Genomic DNA, 18378 nt, shown 5'->3' with positions numbered 1-18378 from the left:
ACCTCGAAACCGCCACCTCTTAGCGTTTACTTTAGATATATTTATATTCATATTATAAGTACATATGTTAACTTTTCGTACTGATTGTTCGCAATTGTGTTTTACATTTGGCAAAGATTTCTTTAGCCAACAGATTAAAATTCAAAGCATATTATCTTATGTATTGCAACTTATGTACATAAATCTTGGTATCTATTGCACATATATACATAGGTATTATATTGGCAGTTTATTGCAATAATATTGGGCTGTAGTAAAACCATTTGAAGATCAATCTTCTGTATTAAAGCCAAAAATATTAATTCATGGATGTACTCAATACAGCTTTATTACTCAAAATATTTAACTTTGACAGACTTTTTTGATAAATCTTCGAAAAGAATCTAAAACGAATATGCCTGTTTTAACCCAAATTTTCTCAATTTAAAGAAAATTTTATTGCCACACGATAATATTAGTATGTGGGGCCTCTCCAAGGGCCAGCACACCCCATAGAATACCCCTTACGAAGCGATAAGCAAAACAAAGTCAAAAATCACGTGTAAAACTTTGTAAGTTTAAAATTTATTTGGTGGGATTGGGATGCGGATCCACAGTTTTGTTTAGCACGAGCGAGAGGTAGCTGTTCCAGATGAGGGCGACGCACTGGACGTAGAGCACCTGGTGGCTCAACGGCACGAAGCGGAAGTTAATCAATTGGGCTGCTGGCCAGAGCATGTAGTTGCGGGCCAACAGGGATGGATAGTATTCAAATATACGCTTCCGAATCTGGTCGGCTGGCTCGCCGTTAACCAATGGCACCAGGAAAGACATGGCCAATGTAAAGGGTGGCGCGATGATGCACTGGTCGGCCAGCATCTTGGTAACACAGCGGCGCATTGGATTTAAGGTTTTTGGAACCCGGGATTCCAGGAAGATGTACCATTGCCGGAGAACCGGACCAACGAACACCAGCCCCAGGGCACCGAATCGAAGGGTTCGCCCGGTGTCCCATTCGTTCAGCGGCTTCTTCTCTATGCCAAACTGGGCTACCATATCACCCAGACCCATTACCGCCGCCACGTTGACGATCTCCTTGAGGTACGCCTTGAGTGCCGACATCTTAATCTGATTTCAGTATTTTTGGTAATGTTTACTTTCAAATTCAAATCACTTTACTCAGATTTACCGATCCGATGTGCTGAACATCGCATCGCGTATGTATTAAAGGGTTGTCTATTAAACTCAAAAGAGTCCGGTTTCTGTGTCCTAAATGGCAGAAAACGAAAAACACACAAACACATAGAGATCAAAAATGTCAAATCCATGAATTCAATAATTTAGAGAAATCTCGAAAAGTTTTAAGCGTTATAAATAAATTTTATTTCATTTATTCATTGTTTTACTGATTTTTCTATATTCACTGCATAGAAAATTGTGTCGCTTATGATCTAAATTGTTTATTCGTTCAAATTTTGGGGTGGCAACCCTGTTTCTCGTCATTATTTAACATACAAAACATATATCTTTCCATCAATGATTTTAAAGAAAGAAAAAAGCAGCAAATTAAAAAAATAATTTAAAATTTTTTGGAAGGATTCAGTATTTTAGCATTTACGGGATTACTCGAAATATTCATGATTATTAACAGATTTTTATTTTTATTTGAAAACGAAAGTAACCTATCTAGGAATTAACTTATGCGGAGAAATTGTTCGCCGGTCTATGCGTTGGTTTTTAGCTTCTTGCGCTTTCGCGGCGGTGAATCCGCGATCTCCACCTCTTCTATTTCCGTTTTAATTTCCACAACATCGTCAAGGGTGTTGCCGGTTTCATTTACAAGGACTTCTCCATTAGATTTTCGCTTCTTTCGCTTTGTGGGCACATCAGTTTCTGTTATTGGGTCGACTTTTTCCTTTTTGATCTCCACGATATCGTCGAGAATATTTTCTGTTCCATTTTCATGGATTCCCCCAATTGATTTACGATTTTTTTGTTTCTTTATCACAACCAAATCGGCGGGCTTATTTGTTGCTGCAGTCGATTTGTTCTTCTTTTGCTTCTTGGGGGAGTCATTCTCGTCCAGAATTTCTTCCTTGATCTCAACCAGTTCATATCCGGTTTCTAGAACGGACGTTTGGTTTTTTTTATTCTTGCCCTTCTTGACAGGAACAGCTTCGTCGGCAGAGTCTACTAACTCCACAGATTCCGGTTGGCTAAAGTTGTTACGGTGAAAGCTCAATGATCCGTAATTATACATAGGTTGGTTTCCAGTAAACGCAGTCTGTCGGTCATCGTATTCCTTTTGACTTAGTGTTTTGGTGGTGGCCAGCATTTTGCTGCGAGTATCGTAGTAGTTAGCTGTACGCCACAGCTTGGCATTCGCATTAACAGTTTGCTTGTACGCCTTCGTGATAGATTTTTTAATCTCATTGGGCACTTGAATGACTTCCTTGAAATCGTGTCCGAACAAAGGATGACGGATGCGAAATCTGTACCTTTGCTGCGTTTTAACGGTGGGAAATACCTGCTCCTCCGCACCTGTCGGGGGTTGCTTGGCATTCAGGCGTTTGCTGACCACTACGTAACCAGTAAGGTGCAGTTTCCTAAGGTCGTACCTCCCCTTGGAGGTGACATAGCCAACAGCCTCACTACGCGGAACCGAGTAATTTTTGGCCCGCACCTGGAGATCACCCACATACTTTTTTCCGGGCATCTTGATGCGCTTGCCGGTCAGCTGCTGGAAATCTGTTCCCTTGGGACAGTGTAGTAACCATGCCTCATGGGATTGGGCATCAAAGTTCTGAAGCGCATCACCGCAGCATTTACGAGCTGCCACACTTGAGTCCAGTTCGTTAAACGGCTCATTCTCTAGAAACTGCTGGCGAAGTTTTTGAGCATCCTGGTGCGACATTATCCTGTTTGTATCTAAATTAATTCTTATTTACGGTAGAAAAGAATCAAATTTGCACGTGGCCTGCCTGGGTAGTGGCCGTGCTGGGCGTTGCTGCTATATCCTGCTGCTTGTGGTGTCTGCTGAGTTCCAGCCTTCTTATAACGTAGCTTTTCCTTCTTCAACTCAATTATTTCCGCATCTTATTTTCTGCGATTTTCTGATGGCTAGCAATTTAAATTTCAATATAATCACATTGCCCTCGCATGTGTTTTAGAACTGGGAAAGAATCGATTTAATCACCGATATAAATGGTTCAAGCATCGATTCTTTTTCTTTATATCGATGTTTCTTTGCCATCACTTAAACATTAATTCAGTCACCAAATCAAAGCAGTAGCTTTTTAACGCGAAATGGGGAAGAATAATCTATAATTCTTATCGTATAGTTATAGTTATATATTTGTATGCAGCAACCAGTTGGTTCTGAAATAATGAAATAAACGATGGATTTCAAAATCAAAACAGTGTTATTTAAATAAGTTGATGTTATGGCTAAAAGATGGTATAAATACTTTGGATAACATTTTTGAAGCTCAGTTCTATACATTATCGTTACTGTTAGTATTTTTTGTCTTATTTTTAACCATTTTATTCCTTCTAGGAAGCGTTTCCGACCCTATAAAGTGTCTATATATATTCTTGATCAGGATCAAAAGCCGGATCGATTAAGTCATGTTCGTCCGTTTGAACGCTCAGATCCCAGGAAGTATAAGAGATACACAGTTGGAATTAAGAATGAACATTCTTGTGACGTCTACGCAGTTTAAGTATATTTAGCGCACTGTACATACATTTTTTAAATATAGGCGCAAAACCTAGTCGATTCCGTTAACTATCGATACTGCCGACGATATATCCAAAGGGCGATACACCCTCAATCGTTCTTTTTGTGTCCGAAAACGTGTGCTGCGCACTTTCCCAGGGTTTTGCTAGCTACCCGCTATGAGCCAGAAGACCCAGAAAACGGTACAGTTTCACGAGTTGGAGCTGGACCAACGCATCCTCAAGGTGAGATCCTCGGTCTCCAGACGACATCTTTTGTACTAAAGGAACTTTACTCATTTTCCAGGCGGTGGCTCAGCTGGGATGGCATCAACCCACGCTCATCCAGTCCACGGCGATTCCGCTGCTCTTAGAGGGCAAGGATGTGGTAGTGCGTGCCCGCACCGGATCTGGCAAGACGGCTACCTACGCCTTGCCTCTGATCCAGAAAATCCTTAACTCCAAACTAAACGCCAGCGAGCAGTGTGTGAGCGCAGTCGTTCTGGCACCCACAAAGGAACTTTGCCGGCAGTCTAGGAAGGTGATCGAGCAACTGGTCGAGTCCTGCGGCAAAGTGGTCCGCGTTGCGGATATTGCCGGTAGCTCTAGTGACGCAGTGACCCAGCGGCATGCCTTGGCCGAAAGACCTGATATCGTGGTGGCGACACCTGCAAAACTATTGGCCCATGCCGAAGCCGGAGGTGTTGTGGATCTGAAGCACGTAGAGACTCTAGTGGTGGACGAGGCTGATCTGGTGTTTGCCTTTGGCTACGAAAAGGATTTCAAGCGGTTGATCAAGCACCTTCCTCCTATCTACCAAGCTGTCTTAGTCTCTGCCACACTAACCGACGATGTGGTACGTATGAAGGGTTTGTGCCTGAATAACCCGGTGACGTTGAAGCTCGAGGAGCCGGAGCTAGTGCCGCAGGATCAGTTGACACACCAGCGCATTCTTGCTGAGGAGAATGACAAACCGGCTTTATTGTTTGCTTTGCTAAAGTTAAGGCTCATACGCGGAAAGAGCATCATCTTTGTGAACAGTATCGATCGTTGCTACAAGTAAGTAAACCATGTTAAATCGCCATCAAAATTCTGTGGAGCTTATGATGATAAACCAAAGTATAAAAGGAGTGAGCAGCTGACAACAGTTGGCACACGTGTGACTAGTAACTAATCTTCTCGCTGACGGCAAAAACTTTAAAATACTGATAAACCCATTTTACATGGCACTAATCACTATCCAATTTCAGGGTTCGCTTGTTCTTAGAGCAATTTGGAATCCGTGCCTGCGTATTGAACTCCGAGCTGCCTGCCAACATTCGCATCCATACAATTAGCCAGTTCAACAAAGGCACCTACGATATCATCATCGCCTCTGACGAACATCATCTGGAGAAGCCTGATGGCAAATCCTCAGCCAACCGAAAAACGACGCGTAGCGGGGATATTGAATCTAGTGCTTCACGTGGCATTGATTTCCAGTGCGTAAACAACGTGATAAACTTTGACTTTCCAAGGGATGTCACGTCGTATATTCACCGGGCTGGCAGGACGGCAAGAGGGAACAACAAGGGCTCTGTATTATCATTTGTAAGCATGAAGGAAGCCAAGGTGAACGATGCCGTGGAGAAAAAACTATCTGACAGCTTCGCCGTCCAGGAGGGCGAGCAAATCATCAAGTACGTAATAAATACTATCTTAAAGAGTTAATATTCTAACATAACAATTTCAGAAACTACCAGTTTAAAATGGAGGAGGTAGAATCCTTCCGTTATCGTGCCCAGGATTGCTGGCGTGCCGCCACTCGTGTTGCCGTTCACGATACGCGGATCCGGGAAATAAAGACCGAAATTCTGAACTGCGAGAAGCTTAAGGGATTCTTTGAGGAAAATAAGCGCGATTTGCAAGCGCTGCGGCACGATAAACCACTTCGCGCTATCAAGGTGCAAAGTCACTTGTCTGACATGCCCGAATACATAGTCCCGAAGGCTCTCAAGCGAGTGGTAGGCTCCGCCACATCCTCATCTGGCAGTGGAGCTTCGGAATCCAAACAACCACGCCAGTCGGCAGCCAAAGCTGCTTATGAGAGACAGAGCAATGACCCACTGATGGTAAGTCAGGTGGACTTTGGCAAGAGGCGTCCTGGCCCCCGGAGAAAAAAAAAGGCATTCTAGGGGAGCAACTGTCACTGGGGAAGCTTGTTATATATAGTCGCTATAATGTGTAAGCAGAACTTGTTAAATTAAGCAAAACGTTACTGTGTGTGCGTTTTTTATCGAAAACAATCAAATACAAAAAGTGGATTTTTTACAGTTTTATTTTGTTTCTCAATATGATCATTAAAAAAAGTACTGTCTATATAAGTGGGACTGATTATGAGTAAATATAGAAATTGTCATCCAAAGTCTGAGGGATAATAATTGGCTCTAGAACTAACACATCGATTTCCCTAATGTAGCTAACAAAATTGGAAATACAAAAATTTATTGGCATTTCAAATAGGTATTTGTTTTGCAGTTTCTGAGAGTAAATACGTAAAAGTTTCCAGTTAATTTAGAAACAATAAGGTACGTAATTGCTATTACACTGTTTCACATTTGGAAGCTTTACAAGTGGAAGCTTAAAACCTTACTGCTTGCATGGCATTGTGTAACTAATGAGCCAAGCAGACGGAGAAGGTGCTAGATCATGCCGAGCTCTTCTAACTGAACAGCAAGCGGAGAACAAGTGTCCGAGTCACATTACCCAAATTAGCAGTAGATCGTTGTAAATCACAGCGATGATTGTCCGGCAACTGGAGACCATTAGGCGCATCATTCTGAATGCCCCTGGAGCAATAGATCACCATTAGAGGCGATTTGAGATAATTTTCCCAACGAACTGCAGTTTGATGAAATTTAAGCGACGCATGGGGATTCGTTTTTAACATTTTATTATTGTCATTGAAATAGTTAACATTCATACAATTATTTATTCATTTATTTATAGCGTTTATGCAATACAATAATAATAATCATGAGAATAATAATACAAAATTATTCGATTCGATCTGCACGCCTTGGTATATGGCCAAGTCTGTCTATATATGTAGTTGTCTGAGCAATCGAAACGAGGAATCGGATATGAAGACGAAAAAATCAGGGGGACAGAAGGCGGTTTCGGTTTCGGTTTCGCTTGTGGTTGTGGTTTCTCATTGATTGACTATCGTAGTAATGACTTTTACAATATCGCTTTAAGTGCTAAATTAAACATATACATTTAAGTTAATTTAGCATAATCATAATAAAACTCGCTAGGTTTAGGTATAGGTATGCGCGGTTATCCCTGGTTCCTATGGACAGTGTTATTTGACTATATCGGATGGGATGGCCACGAGCTGGAGGAACAAATGCCCTGGACTCTCTCTCTCGCTATTGATCTATATAAATATATAGTTTATGTTAGTAACTTAGGGAGAAACATGAAATCACATCGCAAATGAAGAATGGAGAACTATTAACTGATAGCTGATATAGTGATACTGAGGAAGAAGCACAAACACGAAGTTAATGAATCTAGACTAAAATGCAGCCATACACATACATGTATCTATGTAGATATAGATCGGTATATATCTCTATAAACGTTTTTGATCTCATTATATTGTATATAATATGTATATACCATTATCGTTTTATGCTTTATTTGTTACGATGCTAAAAAATGTTCGCTTCAATTCAATCCCCTTTTTTAATATCATCGGTGTGGAATTTCCACATTCGTTTCCTTCCTTCACGATTTTTAGTTTTTGTTTTTTCATATTTTGTTTTCTTTGTAACACACATACAGAACTCGTTTAGATTATTGTTGCAACAAGACGTAAAAATATACATATTTTCATCAAATGACCACCTCTCAGTGCTACCGCCTCTAATTGAAGTTGTTTGTTGGTGAAGAAGATCCTGCAGGGCTGCAGGAGGACAGTGAGTGAGAACATCTTTGCTCTTTTGCAGGACCTTGGTATATACACAAGCCTTTATATATATACTGCAGACATATGCAAATTTCGTAAAAATAGTAAGAACGACAAAAAAAACACTAAAATATGCCCGAAGCGATCGATTTCCTGGCGATATCCACTGACGGATATAATTGGCAAACGATCTGCCGCCTCAGGGGTGTGTGTGGGTGAGTGAGTGATTCCATCCATCCAGGCCAGCTTAGATGGGCACATAATTGCCCTTGGGCTTGTAGAAAAGCTGTCCTCGCATCAGCCGGCGCCGAATCTCGGAGAGAAGCAGGCGCTTTTCTTTCTTGATCTTTTTTAATACACCCTTGTTTTCCTGGGCACGTCGCGACAAGTAAGGCAGCACCTCTTCCACTGGACCATACGGGATATACTTGTACGCCGAGTAGCCAGCCTGGCCTGTAGTTGGGTATAGCAGAATAAGAACCAAAATTAAATATATATCAAAGCTAATGTATTGTTATGATATAGAAACATACCTAGTGGGAAGGTGATGTAGTCGCACATGCCCAGCAGTTGACCAAAGCAGATAACCTTGTCCTCCGGCGAAATTCCTATCTCCTTCATTTGTTGGATGGCAAATCGCACGGTGTCTTCGTTGTGCGATGCCACCATAATGCCAATCTTCCTGGCGTCATCATCACAGTCCTTCATCAGCTATAATTATTCAGATATTCGCAGTTTAATTTTTGGGACTTATGACCGAATATCGCATAAACTCACCTTAATGCGTCGCAAGCACTCGGCCAAAGTCTTGTGATACATGTCCGTGGTGGCCTCGTAGGTAGGATTGACCGGATCGGGATAACCAAGCGACTTGGCGCGGTCCCGCTCCTGGTCCATATAGGCACCGCGTACCAGCTTGGCGCCGAAGTAGAAGTTCTGGCGCTTGGCCTGCTCCAGATCGGTGTTCACCTCGCGAAACGTTTCCCGGAGGTAGCACTGGTACGTGTTGAAGACAATTGCCTTGTCCTTGTTGTACTTGCGCATCATTTCGAGAGTGATGCGTGAGATGGCCGGCTGGAAGTAGGTCTGCTCTGCATCTACCATGATGCGCACATCCAGATCGGCAGCAGCCTGATGTTTTTAAAAATACGATTAAGTACAAGTACTTGGTAACTGTAGTGACTCATCATACCTTTACAATGGTGTTGAGGCGACGGATCATGTTTCGGAACATCTCCTCCTCTTTGGGCGGTATTTGTGAGATCAGTCGACGCATCTGGCCGGTTTGGGGATCGGGAACACGGAACGTGTCGCTTAGCTGCGAGTCCTCGTCCACGATGCCCGACCAAGGGAACAGATGCAGGATTCTAAATGTGATTGCCAACAAAATGAGATCGGTTGGTGGTTCAAAAATGTGAATGTACTTACCCCTCCTTGTCGGACGTCACATTATTTAAGAACTCTTTCACATCCTTGTTGTCGCCCAGTGTGGCATAATACTTCTCGAGATCCTTGATAGTCTTGTGGTGGGTCAGCACATTGCCCTGACCGCCTACCATGTCCTCCATGTACTTGCGTGTGCGCATAATCACCTCGGACAGTTGCAGCTGAAAAGATATATACATATAGTATCTATATACTACAAAATCTTGTACACTCATAAGCTGGGAGTATTATATTTGAAGTTTAATAACAAATGTCTTATGTGTTTTAAAACCTAAAAACAGCCTTTTCATTTTATTGCCTCACTACGGTTAATTAAAAGTTAATATTTTTGAAGTTTTTACTTTTTTAAAATGTGGTTTGGCATTTATTTGCAACGGTTAGGAACGCGTTTAGGAATCAGTAGCTTTCACTATTCATTAACACCAATTTACTATCTTCCTTTAGCTATTTTCTATTAACACCTATTAACCACTGTTGCTTGTGCAAATTAAGCTACTCAATTATCTGGGACCCAAGGGGATTACTTTGTGCGAACTTACCAGCAATTGTGGACGGCCCAGGGCGGTGAGTTTAATGGCGGTGATGCCGGTTCCGAAGGTGGCGCCTGCAGGTCAATATTCCGATCAAATCGATGGTTGGTTGTTGGAAATGAAAGCATTTGAAAAAGAGCAGAGCAATTTGTGAATGCGATGCGGTGGCAGAGGCAAAGATCGGAAAGCGAATTCTACAGGTATACAACATATACATATATAACTACGGCAATTTACAAAAATCAAATGATACGGATACGACAACACATTGAGATACAATTAAGGCTATGCCAACGACTACGATTATACAGGCACATCACATCAATCTGCTAAAAACGCACACAAAATGGCCAAAAAGTCAAACTAGTTTGCTTCTCTCTGTCAGAATACGTTTTTCACTATAAATGGTTTACTCTACTCTTTTGGGTATTTTGGATACTTGTTGGAAAGTTTTTGGAGTTACTTGTTGGTAATTTTGGGTTGTGTGTTGTTTAATGTCTCGGCTTACCCGTGGCCACTGCCGGGGGCGCCTTGCGATCATCATCTTTTCATTTGGGAATTTGCAACGATTGTTTTGATTTTGTTTTTTGGGTTTTTCGATTTACATGGATTATTTGATATTCAATGGTTTGGTGCCATTTTTGTGATATTTGCGGGGCAGAAGAAAGAATTTATTAATAATCAATTGAAAGGAGACAGATTGAGAGGATGAAAAAGAGAAGAGCAGAAAGCCTAGCAGGAAACAGGATGGAACCCCAAAATATTGAACACCACATGCCCTTGCAGGTTGGGGAAAACTACATACTGAAATACATATTCCGAGGAGATTCCCTCTCCCGGAAGAATCCTACTTGTCTTAACTAAAGTCATAACGAGCTATAAGAGGATTAAAATATATGTAATATCTACGTTGATTAGATTAAATGATATTTATGCGTAATTTATACGTAATCTAGTACGTGCATTGCCTGCACAAGTGTCATTGGTTGGAAATCGATACATCACATTCCGCTTTCAGTCCGTAAAAAAAGAAAAGAAATTAAACTGCATGCTCAACTATTAGCAATGGATGATTTCGCTTTACATGATCTAAAAGTGAAACGTGTGTACATAAGGAAATCGGGGAACTTGAGGTTGAACTCGAGGAACTTGCATGCCGGACAAGTGCACCGGGTAAGATGCCAGGAGTTGGCTATCGGGATTCAGCCAAGGAGAACTGGCCAAGGACATACCCGAAACAGCCTCCAGACACTTGATGAAGATCTCCATGTTCCGCTCGCAGGTGGCCTCGTTCAGGTAGAAATAGGTGCGAGCACTGCTCACCTTATACCGCCGATCGGCGAAGGACTTGTCCACATGGTACTGTGGCATGCTGCCTTCCTCCTTTTTGTCGCCTGCACTGGAAACGGAAGATCTGGAAGGGAAATAGAAAAATAGGTTATTAACACTCATTTATTAAATAGATGAAGTAAAATTGAATTTGTAATTTAGTAAGTGCAACTTACTCAACTTCACGTTTCTCTGCCTCCTCCTGGGTGATATCCTCCTCAACGGAATAGTCGAGAATCGGCTTAACGCCGAATGATCTTAGTCTGCAAATGTTGGAATCGATCAGCTTTAGTTTTCGACTATTGTTTTGAACACAAAGTATTAGTAAGATAAAATAATTTTGAGTATGGTTTGGTTAGCGGTTCGTTGAGAAAAAATGCATGTGAATAATATATAAATCGAACTGTTTTGAATTCTGGTTAGCAAGGGAGCAATTTCGGATTGGATAGAGTAGATCTCACATGCTGGCACATGACAGAGGCTTTGGATTGCCGAATAATTCAGTTTTTATTAGGTGCTTGGACAGAACTTTAGATTATTAGTAGCAACGTGTGTGCGTTGATAAATATCGTGGATTATATGTACATACATATATGGATATCGTCGAAGTAATATCTCTTTAAAGACTTCATGATATGTTTCATTAACAAATTTTATGTATTAAAAATGTAATATTTTGAATTGGCATCTCCGAAAAATGAAGCTTATTTTGTATTTTATTTTCTGTATTTTAATAAGTTAAAAAACAAATTGAATGTTACGTAATTGCTTTTATGATAAAAAAGTTTTAAAAATAAATCGAATTGGAAGTTACTGAAGTTACTTCGACTAAAACCATATGAATTTATATATGTATGTTATCGGATAAATTGGGATGCATGTAGTGCTGAGGGGGAGGGGGTTAACCTCTCTAGGGCGGGCACGATCGTGTGACGATTCTCGCCGGCCACAAAGTGTCCGTAGAAGCTGGACTTCATCAGCAGGACGAAGAGCTTCTGGCCGAGCAGGTTGCGCGCCAGTTTCAGCAGCTGTTTATCGGCGTAATCGTTGATTTATCGATGATTATCGGGTGTATGTATTTATTTGTTTGATTGTTTTTAAGGATTCCATTACAATACAAGTGTGGGCATTTAAGCGGGTTTCGCATAACCGTTTCACAGCCCGAATCGCGGGCAAAATAAAAATATGAAGTAAACACAAAACCATAGAGGCGGCAGAAAGCAATAAAGAAACGGAAAAAAAAGAAAAGAAAAAGGCGATAAGTGAGTGGGAGTATCGTGGTGGGCAATTACCTTTCCAATGTGGGTATGATCTTGACTTGATCCTCGCCGGCGACAAAATGGCCATAGAAGGTCGCCTTCATCAATGCTGTAAATAACCGTTGACCCAATACGTTCTTTGACCATTTCATAAGCTGCGAATTTTGCGTTTGTTTCGATCGGGATTATGCGGAATATTTAGTAAATTTTTTTTATTTTATTTATATTTCATTGTTCGTTATTTTGTATGCGGCGGCAAAGACTGATTTATCTTTTTGAGTCAATAAAATTATAGTTTAGCCAAGGACAAGGACTTCTTGGAAGGTAAATAGAAACACTATACCATCGATTCTAGCTGAGATCTCTCCTGCATTTCTACATCTCCCTGTTTCGTTTTATTTTTCAGCGACTGGATCGGGCATAAATCATTTGGAATTTGGCCAAACGACAAAACAAAAAACGTGAACCGAGTCAAGGCCAAAAAATCTTGCCAAAGTCCAACCAAGCAGCGTGTGAAAGGCGAAGGAAAATGCGACAAGAACTGCGGAGGCGGCAATGTGTATTATTCTTAAGAGGCTGCATGTTATTTGAAGGAGTGCCAACTCAGCACGCACATAAACATTCGATTTCCAAATCGAGACAAGCGGTCAAAGTAAAACGATCCATCGCGGATCCATCAGCCCAACCAGAATTATAACGCAAATAATTATGACGGGAAATGAGACATTTCTGCCAGGGAAAATATGACAGCTTCCTGTTAATATCCATTAAGAGTTATATATTTTAAAATACCAAGAGAGATAATCAGGACCTACACAGCTTCCCACAGCTAATATATGTAGCTTATAATAGAAAATATGTGCTAATAATGAAACTTTGTTAATAAAGTCTTTCCAAACAAATAAACAGATTTAAGAATACAAATATAAAATGATATTTAAGTGAATAAGCCATATATAAAACACGTTTTCAATCAAACTTTTCTCCATAAGAAAAACTATAAAGTGAAATAATAATCTCACATAAAAAGTTTAACGTTTTAAATAGTTTAATAATAAGCATTTATGATTTGCATACAATTTTCGTTCTAGAAAATCCATTCTAAAATTGGTAACTCAAAGCAATGGTAACATTTTTCTAACCAGTGCTTAAGAGAATCCAAGAAATCAGGAGTCAAAATAATCGAAAACTGGTAGTGACATATTTTCCAAGGGACATACTGTCAGAGGAATCTTACTTGGCAACCTTTAGCCAGTCAGGAAAGGATCATCAAACTTTGGGGTTCACTACATTTCCAGTTTCTCCACTCATTCTTTACAATAAAGAAAGCGGAAAAACTGAGAATATAAAGAGCATTGCCCTTTGATAAATGTTTCCTGGGCACGTGTGTGCTCCGCTTGATGCGGGATCCATCACATGAATGGGATTCAGAGAAGAGAAGAGCAGACAGGAGACAGTCTCCGTCTGGGAAGAACCGGTTTCGTTGACAGCACTGAAGTAATTAATTGAGTACAAAGCTTGGCAAATATAAATACAACATCAGCCAAAACTGGTTACATAAAACAAATTCTTGTTTCGTATTCTATTTATTTTTTCTTTTCTTTTTGTTTTTTGGGTATTGTATGCTCTCTGCTTTTTTTTTATTGTTCTGCACTTTTTCTTTGGCAAACAATACGAAACCGAGGACAGGTGTTTGCCGTTGAGCTCTGCCCCCAAGAAAGAAAACACCTCTGGTCACCTGTTATCTGCCTCCTCCCACTTTCACCTCGCTTTTTACCCATCAATACCCATTCTCACACATCACGAGACCCATACCGCTCGGCCGCCAAAAGCAATCGACGCGATACTGTAAATAGAAACAGCGAAAAAATGAGTACACCAAAATAAACTATCATGGGATTTTCATTCGGTAATGGTTTTTTAAAAACAACTTCTAAAAAATACAATATTTATTTATTATATGATTTTTTGGTTCATTACTGATATAAAAGAAATTTACTTTAAAACAAACCAAATTGATATTTTTGATTTCATTAGTATATTTCTTTAGTGTATCGAGGGAATTGAAATGGTGGAAGTGGGATATGGTCAAAGTCGATGCCTGACTAATGCCACATGTGATGTGCTAGGTCCCAGGGAGCTGTGAGAATAAAACGTATTCCCTACGACAGCCATTTAGCCACCCATTTATGCAAATTGCATCAAGCAGGGGAAACAAAAATAAATAAAAGTCTTGACGACGCATGCACTTTGAGTAATCGATAAGCAATCAAACGATCGCATGCGATTACAACGCCGACGTAATTAAATAGAAACACGCAACCGAAAGCGGGGGAAATGCAAGAGCGGTTTTCCAACGATTTTGATTGGCGCTCATGCGGGGGCCTGACTATATAATGGCCTATACTATATTTTCTACATAATCCATATGTGTCGCTGAGCAAATACGCACGAGTTAAGAGCAAACAACGACAGAGGCAAGGTCACCATTGCATCGCCCATACACCCCTCGGCAATTTGCATCGCAAAGTTTTCCCTTTTTCCTGCCGTCAATCAGGCACTCATTCAATTCTGCTGTGCGACTAAAGCACCTGCCAGAAAGTGGCAACAAATGCAACAAGCAATTAGCCATGAATTCATCAAAATGAGGGGAAAAAATAAAAGCTCTCTGTCGCTCAAGAGAATTGAAAAGGGGAAGGAAACGAAAAATCGGAAGGATGGCAGCCAGTTCCTCACACGGGGCTTGGCCGCAAGGAAAATTAGAATCGAGTGAAGCAGCAGGTGGAAAATTCTTAGCATAAAGAAAGCACTTGGCTAAGTCATTAATTCATGAATACAAGAAAAATCGGCACCTGTTATACCTAAGAAAAGAAATAGTGAATCCATCGAACGGAATACAAACTAATTATTAGTTTAAATATTTTGCATCTTTAAAATCAATCAGTTAAGAAACCTTATACGGTTATCTAGCCACACTAGAAAATATTTTAAGAAAATGACCATACATTTCAGATTATATTCATTGCAAATTGTACTAATATATGTATATGATTTAATAAATAAGAATAAGAAGTGACTAATTAGATAAAGTGAATTAAGAATCTTTCAATAAACTCAATTAGCAAAGGTCTCACTATCAGCTAATCCTAACAGGGACTCTTCTTAATTTCTCAACAAACGGAACCAAAACAGAGAGATAGCTCAGCTAGGCGATAGACATGACCAATAGATGGGTCAAAGGACGCAGGACTCGGCAGAGAACTAAGATCGCGGGAACACGGGTCAACTTACCGTCATGTTGTGCTCGACCAACTTCTCGCTAGAACAGATCATGTAGACCAAATACGCGCGCATTAGCTCGCCAGTGGTCTTGCTCTTGAAGGCGGCAATTGGATCGTTAAAGGTCACGTCCAAGGGATCCCTCTGCGGCGAGCCAGCGGGAGAGGGGTTTTTCTCCTGGGAAGATGATTCTCGCTTCACCGTCTCGCTGGACACCAAATCTGGTTGGACCAGAGTGGAGGCCTGCATCGGCCGATCGCCGGAGTGCAGGTAGCGGGCCCCATTGATTACGTTTGTGGACTCCGATGATGCTCTTTCTCCAGCGGTGATAGTGCTCCTCCTGTCGCGCTGATGAAAACTTCGGCAGGCGGCGGCGGCCAGGGAATTACTCGACTTGCTGCTATTACGGCCGTAGACCAAACTGATGGCTGTTCGTTGGGCGCTCAGCGAACGGAGTAGAGCCATTACAAGGGATTCTACGGCTTATTTCGGCTATCTGCTGTCCGAGTTCTTAAAAGGATATACTCCGGATACTCCGACCTTGGCCTTTGCTGTAAAAAAAAGAAGAAAAAGCAAAGACAAATTAGATGTAATTTTACTATAATCTGCACCTTTCACTACGATTCTGGAGCACAGTGACTTATGTACTATTTTACCAAAAGGGATTCGAAATACTCCACGGTATATTTTTTATTAAAAACTAGCTAGCAATCTATGTTTATTCTAAAATTTCAAATTCGACTTTTAATTTGTACGATTTAAGATAAGTTGGTATCCCCTTAATGCCTGCGCCACTGATCACAGCTGATTTTACCCGATTTACAGAGAGCTTTTCGGTTTGTGTCGCTCTTTCCCTCTCTGGCTCTGAATGTTATACAACAACTGCGAAAAACGTGTAGCGGAGGGAGTGAGCTGAGAGCGGAAGAACGAGAGAAGCCGAAGAAGCACAACAACACAAGCACACGTACGCGAGTACACCTTCGAAATGTTTAATTAAAAAAATTCAATTTGTGGCCCGAGATCTATCTTTGCTTTTATGTGTCTTTATGATTTCTTTCTTACTTCGCTTTTATTATTTATTCTATTACGCTTTGAGCGTTGTATACGCCGCAAAAGCACGACACCAAATGCGACGAAGACGCCAGTAAAAGGGGCGAATTGAGAGACAAAACTCGGCGAATTTAACGAAGCGAAACGAGGAAGGACACGAAGGCGAGAAAATCCTTTTCGCCTCTTCGCTCGTGTTTATGTAACTGTGATTGTAACTAGAACTGCGTGACGTCACAGGAATGCGAGCCCCTTTGGTTTTGATTAAGCATTTGTTTTGATTTCATTGAAATGCGCCGCAAACACACACTAATTGGTGTTAATTGCGGCTCTCCTTGATTCCCCCCATTTTTTCTCTCTATTTTCCTCGTTATACCCCTTTTTTCGTTTTTTTATTAATTAGCTGGCCGCTAAATAATCGCCAGACGAGAAGCTGCAATCAAATCGAAAAAAAAAACTTGGCGGGTTTCATTGCACAGATTTCATTACACTTCATTATGGTCTATCTAAATCTCTGTCCCATTCTGGCTGCCTTGGACGGAGGGAGATGGAGACTTAAGTTAAATTGCGAATTCATCAGAATTGTTTTTTACTTTTTCCCTTTTTTTTGTTGCTATGCGGCGAATTGTACCTATTATATAACACTGCTGACTTCTCTCTTCCTCTCTGCTTAGAGATCCTTTTATGATACGAATACAACACTCACATTGTAAAATTTCTCTTCGCTTTCCCTGCTTTTTTTTTTATTTTTCTTTGCTTTGCGGTCTCCTCTTTGTATCCCGGTTTCAATTTTGCCTTTTTTAAATGATCCTTTAAAAAACAATCCAAGATACATATGTAGATAGGGACAAACCAAACATTAAAAACAAAAAAAAAGAAATAAAACTATTGGTGATTTTGTTTGTTGAAAATTTTGTACGAGCACCAAACAATTTTCCAGAAAAAACATGCGTGTTTGACAAACTTTTCACAGCAGCCTGAAACTTTTCAATTTTGTAGTGCATTTTCTTACCTCACAAGAGACACACAAGTACAATTATAATAATTATTTTAATACTTTTCGAGTCTATGTTGTTCTTTTCGGGGGTTTTTTGGTTTTTTGTTGCTGCTGCGCGGGAGAGAGCGTGAGAACGCGCGAGAGGGAGAGAGAACGACTGCAAGGGTCTGAATTCGCGAACAAACTGAAACAAATGAAGCGAAATTAAGGCCAACACGGCGAAAGCTCGTCCAAAAAAGCTTGCGAGAAATGGTCAAAACGACTGTGTGGTACATACGAAGAAAAGGGGATAGGGACGGGCCAAAAGCGGAGAGTAATGAAAAGCAAAAGGGGGGCGTGGCGCACCACCCCCAGCAGCTGTTTGCCTTGCACGTGAGCGAAAAGAAGAAGTAAATTCGTAAATTAATCGCCATCTTGTCCACTTTTTTGCCCAATTAAAATCAAGTCGCTTATCTACGCCTCTGGCGGTTGGCTAGGAATAATTCTTGTTCTTATCTTATCAGTGGACTCCCCCTCTACGGCTGTCTCCGCAAACTCACGCTCTCTTTTCGCTGCCGATTACACGTTTCCTCAGCCGGTAAAATTCAAGCTCCACTGGCATATGGCAACGCTGACCGGGCAAACAGAGCACAAAGCTGTCCAGAAATTTATCGATAAGTAAAGCCCTCCGAAAGTTTAAATTTCTGTTAAAAAACTTGAAATCATTTTCGGTATAAGTTATTTCCAAATGTCCATTCGAAATAATATCCAAATATAAGTCCAGAACTAATAAAAATAACATAAAAAAAAACTCTCGCTCAAAATGTTTTATATCAATTTCCTGAGTCTTATGGTATAAAATGT

General features: G+C 40.8%; 4 protein-coding genes and 1 non-coding gene across 11 annotated transcripts; 2 read left to right on the top strand and 3 right to left on the bottom strand.

Annotated features, from left to right (window-relative positions):
• Window positions 1–535: 535 nt before the first annotated feature.
• Window positions 536–1280, bottom strand: LOC108117721 (mpv17-like protein). Its single transcript, XM_017230280.2, has one exon. The coding sequence runs from the start codon at window positions 1099–1101 to the stop codon at window positions 565–567; it is 537 nt and encodes a 178-aa protein (XP_017085769.1). The 5' UTR covers window positions 1102–1280; the 3' UTR covers window positions 536–564.
• A 333-nt stretch (window positions 1281–1613) lies between these two features.
• LOC108117720 lies at window positions 1614–3150 on the bottom strand. Its single transcript, XM_017230279.2, has one exon. The coding sequence runs from the start codon at window positions 2891–2893 to the stop codon at window positions 1703–1705; it is 1191 nt and encodes a 396-aa protein (XP_017085768.2). The 5' UTR covers window positions 2894–3150; the 3' UTR covers window positions 1614–1702.
• Window positions 3151–3802: 652 nt separating this feature from the next.
• Window positions 3803–6008, top strand: LOC108117722 (probable ATP-dependent RNA helicase DDX56). Its single transcript, XM_017230281.2, has 4 exons — window positions 3803–3942; window positions 4004–4755; window positions 4947–5375; window positions 5429–6008. The coding sequence occupies exons 1-4, from the start codon at window positions 3877–3879 to the stop codon at window positions 5868–5870; spliced, it is 1689 nt and encodes a 562-aa protein (XP_017085770.2). The 5' UTR covers window positions 3803–3876; the 3' UTR covers window positions 5871–6008.
• Window positions 4795–4887, top strand: LOC121530386. The gene has a single exon (XR_005993940.1). It is a non-coding gene; the product is annotated as a small nucleolar RNA Z30a (small nucleolar RNA).
• Window positions 6009–6611: 603 nt separating the features above from the next.
• Window positions 6612–17719, bottom strand: LOC108117694 (proline dehydrogenase 1, mitochondrial). 7 transcript variants are annotated; one of them, XM_017230225.1, is made up of 12 exons: window positions 17551–17719; window positions 15504–16042; window positions 12246–12367; window positions 11130–11216; window positions 10857–11038; window positions 10133–10168; window positions 9634–9698; window positions 9077–9255; window positions 8841–9015; window positions 8426–8779; window positions 8182–8359; window positions 6612–8101 (listed from the first exon to the last, which is right to left on the bottom strand). In XM_017230225.1, exons 2-12 carry the CDS (start codon window positions 15954–15956, stop codon window positions 7896–7898), a joined length of 2037 nt encoding a protein of 678 aa, XP_017085714.1. In that variant the 5' UTR covers window positions 15957–16042; window positions 17551–17719; the 3' UTR covers window positions 6612–7895. The 7 variants fall into 7 exon arrangements, with proteins under 7 accessions (XP_017085714.1, XP_017085718.1, XP_017085715.1 ...); XM_017230229.1 differs by lacking the exon at window positions 12246–12367 and adding an exon at window positions 11860–11981; XM_017230226.2 differs by lacking the exon at window positions 17551–17719 and adding an exon at window positions 17245–17460.
• Between the last annotated feature and the right edge of the window lie 659 nt (window positions 17720–18378).

This window comes from Drosophila eugracilis, unplaced genomic scaffold (assembly GCF_018153835.1).
Source record: "Drosophila eugracilis isolate 14026-0451.02 unplaced genomic scaffold, ASM1815383v1 contig_649, whole genome shotgun sequence".
Classification (NCBI taxonomy): domain Eukaryota; kingdom Metazoa; phylum Arthropoda; class Insecta; order Diptera; family Drosophilidae; genus Drosophila; species Drosophila eugracilis.
Note: the sequence above shows the minus strand (reverse complement) of the source record. Positions and strands in the feature narration are given on the sequence as shown.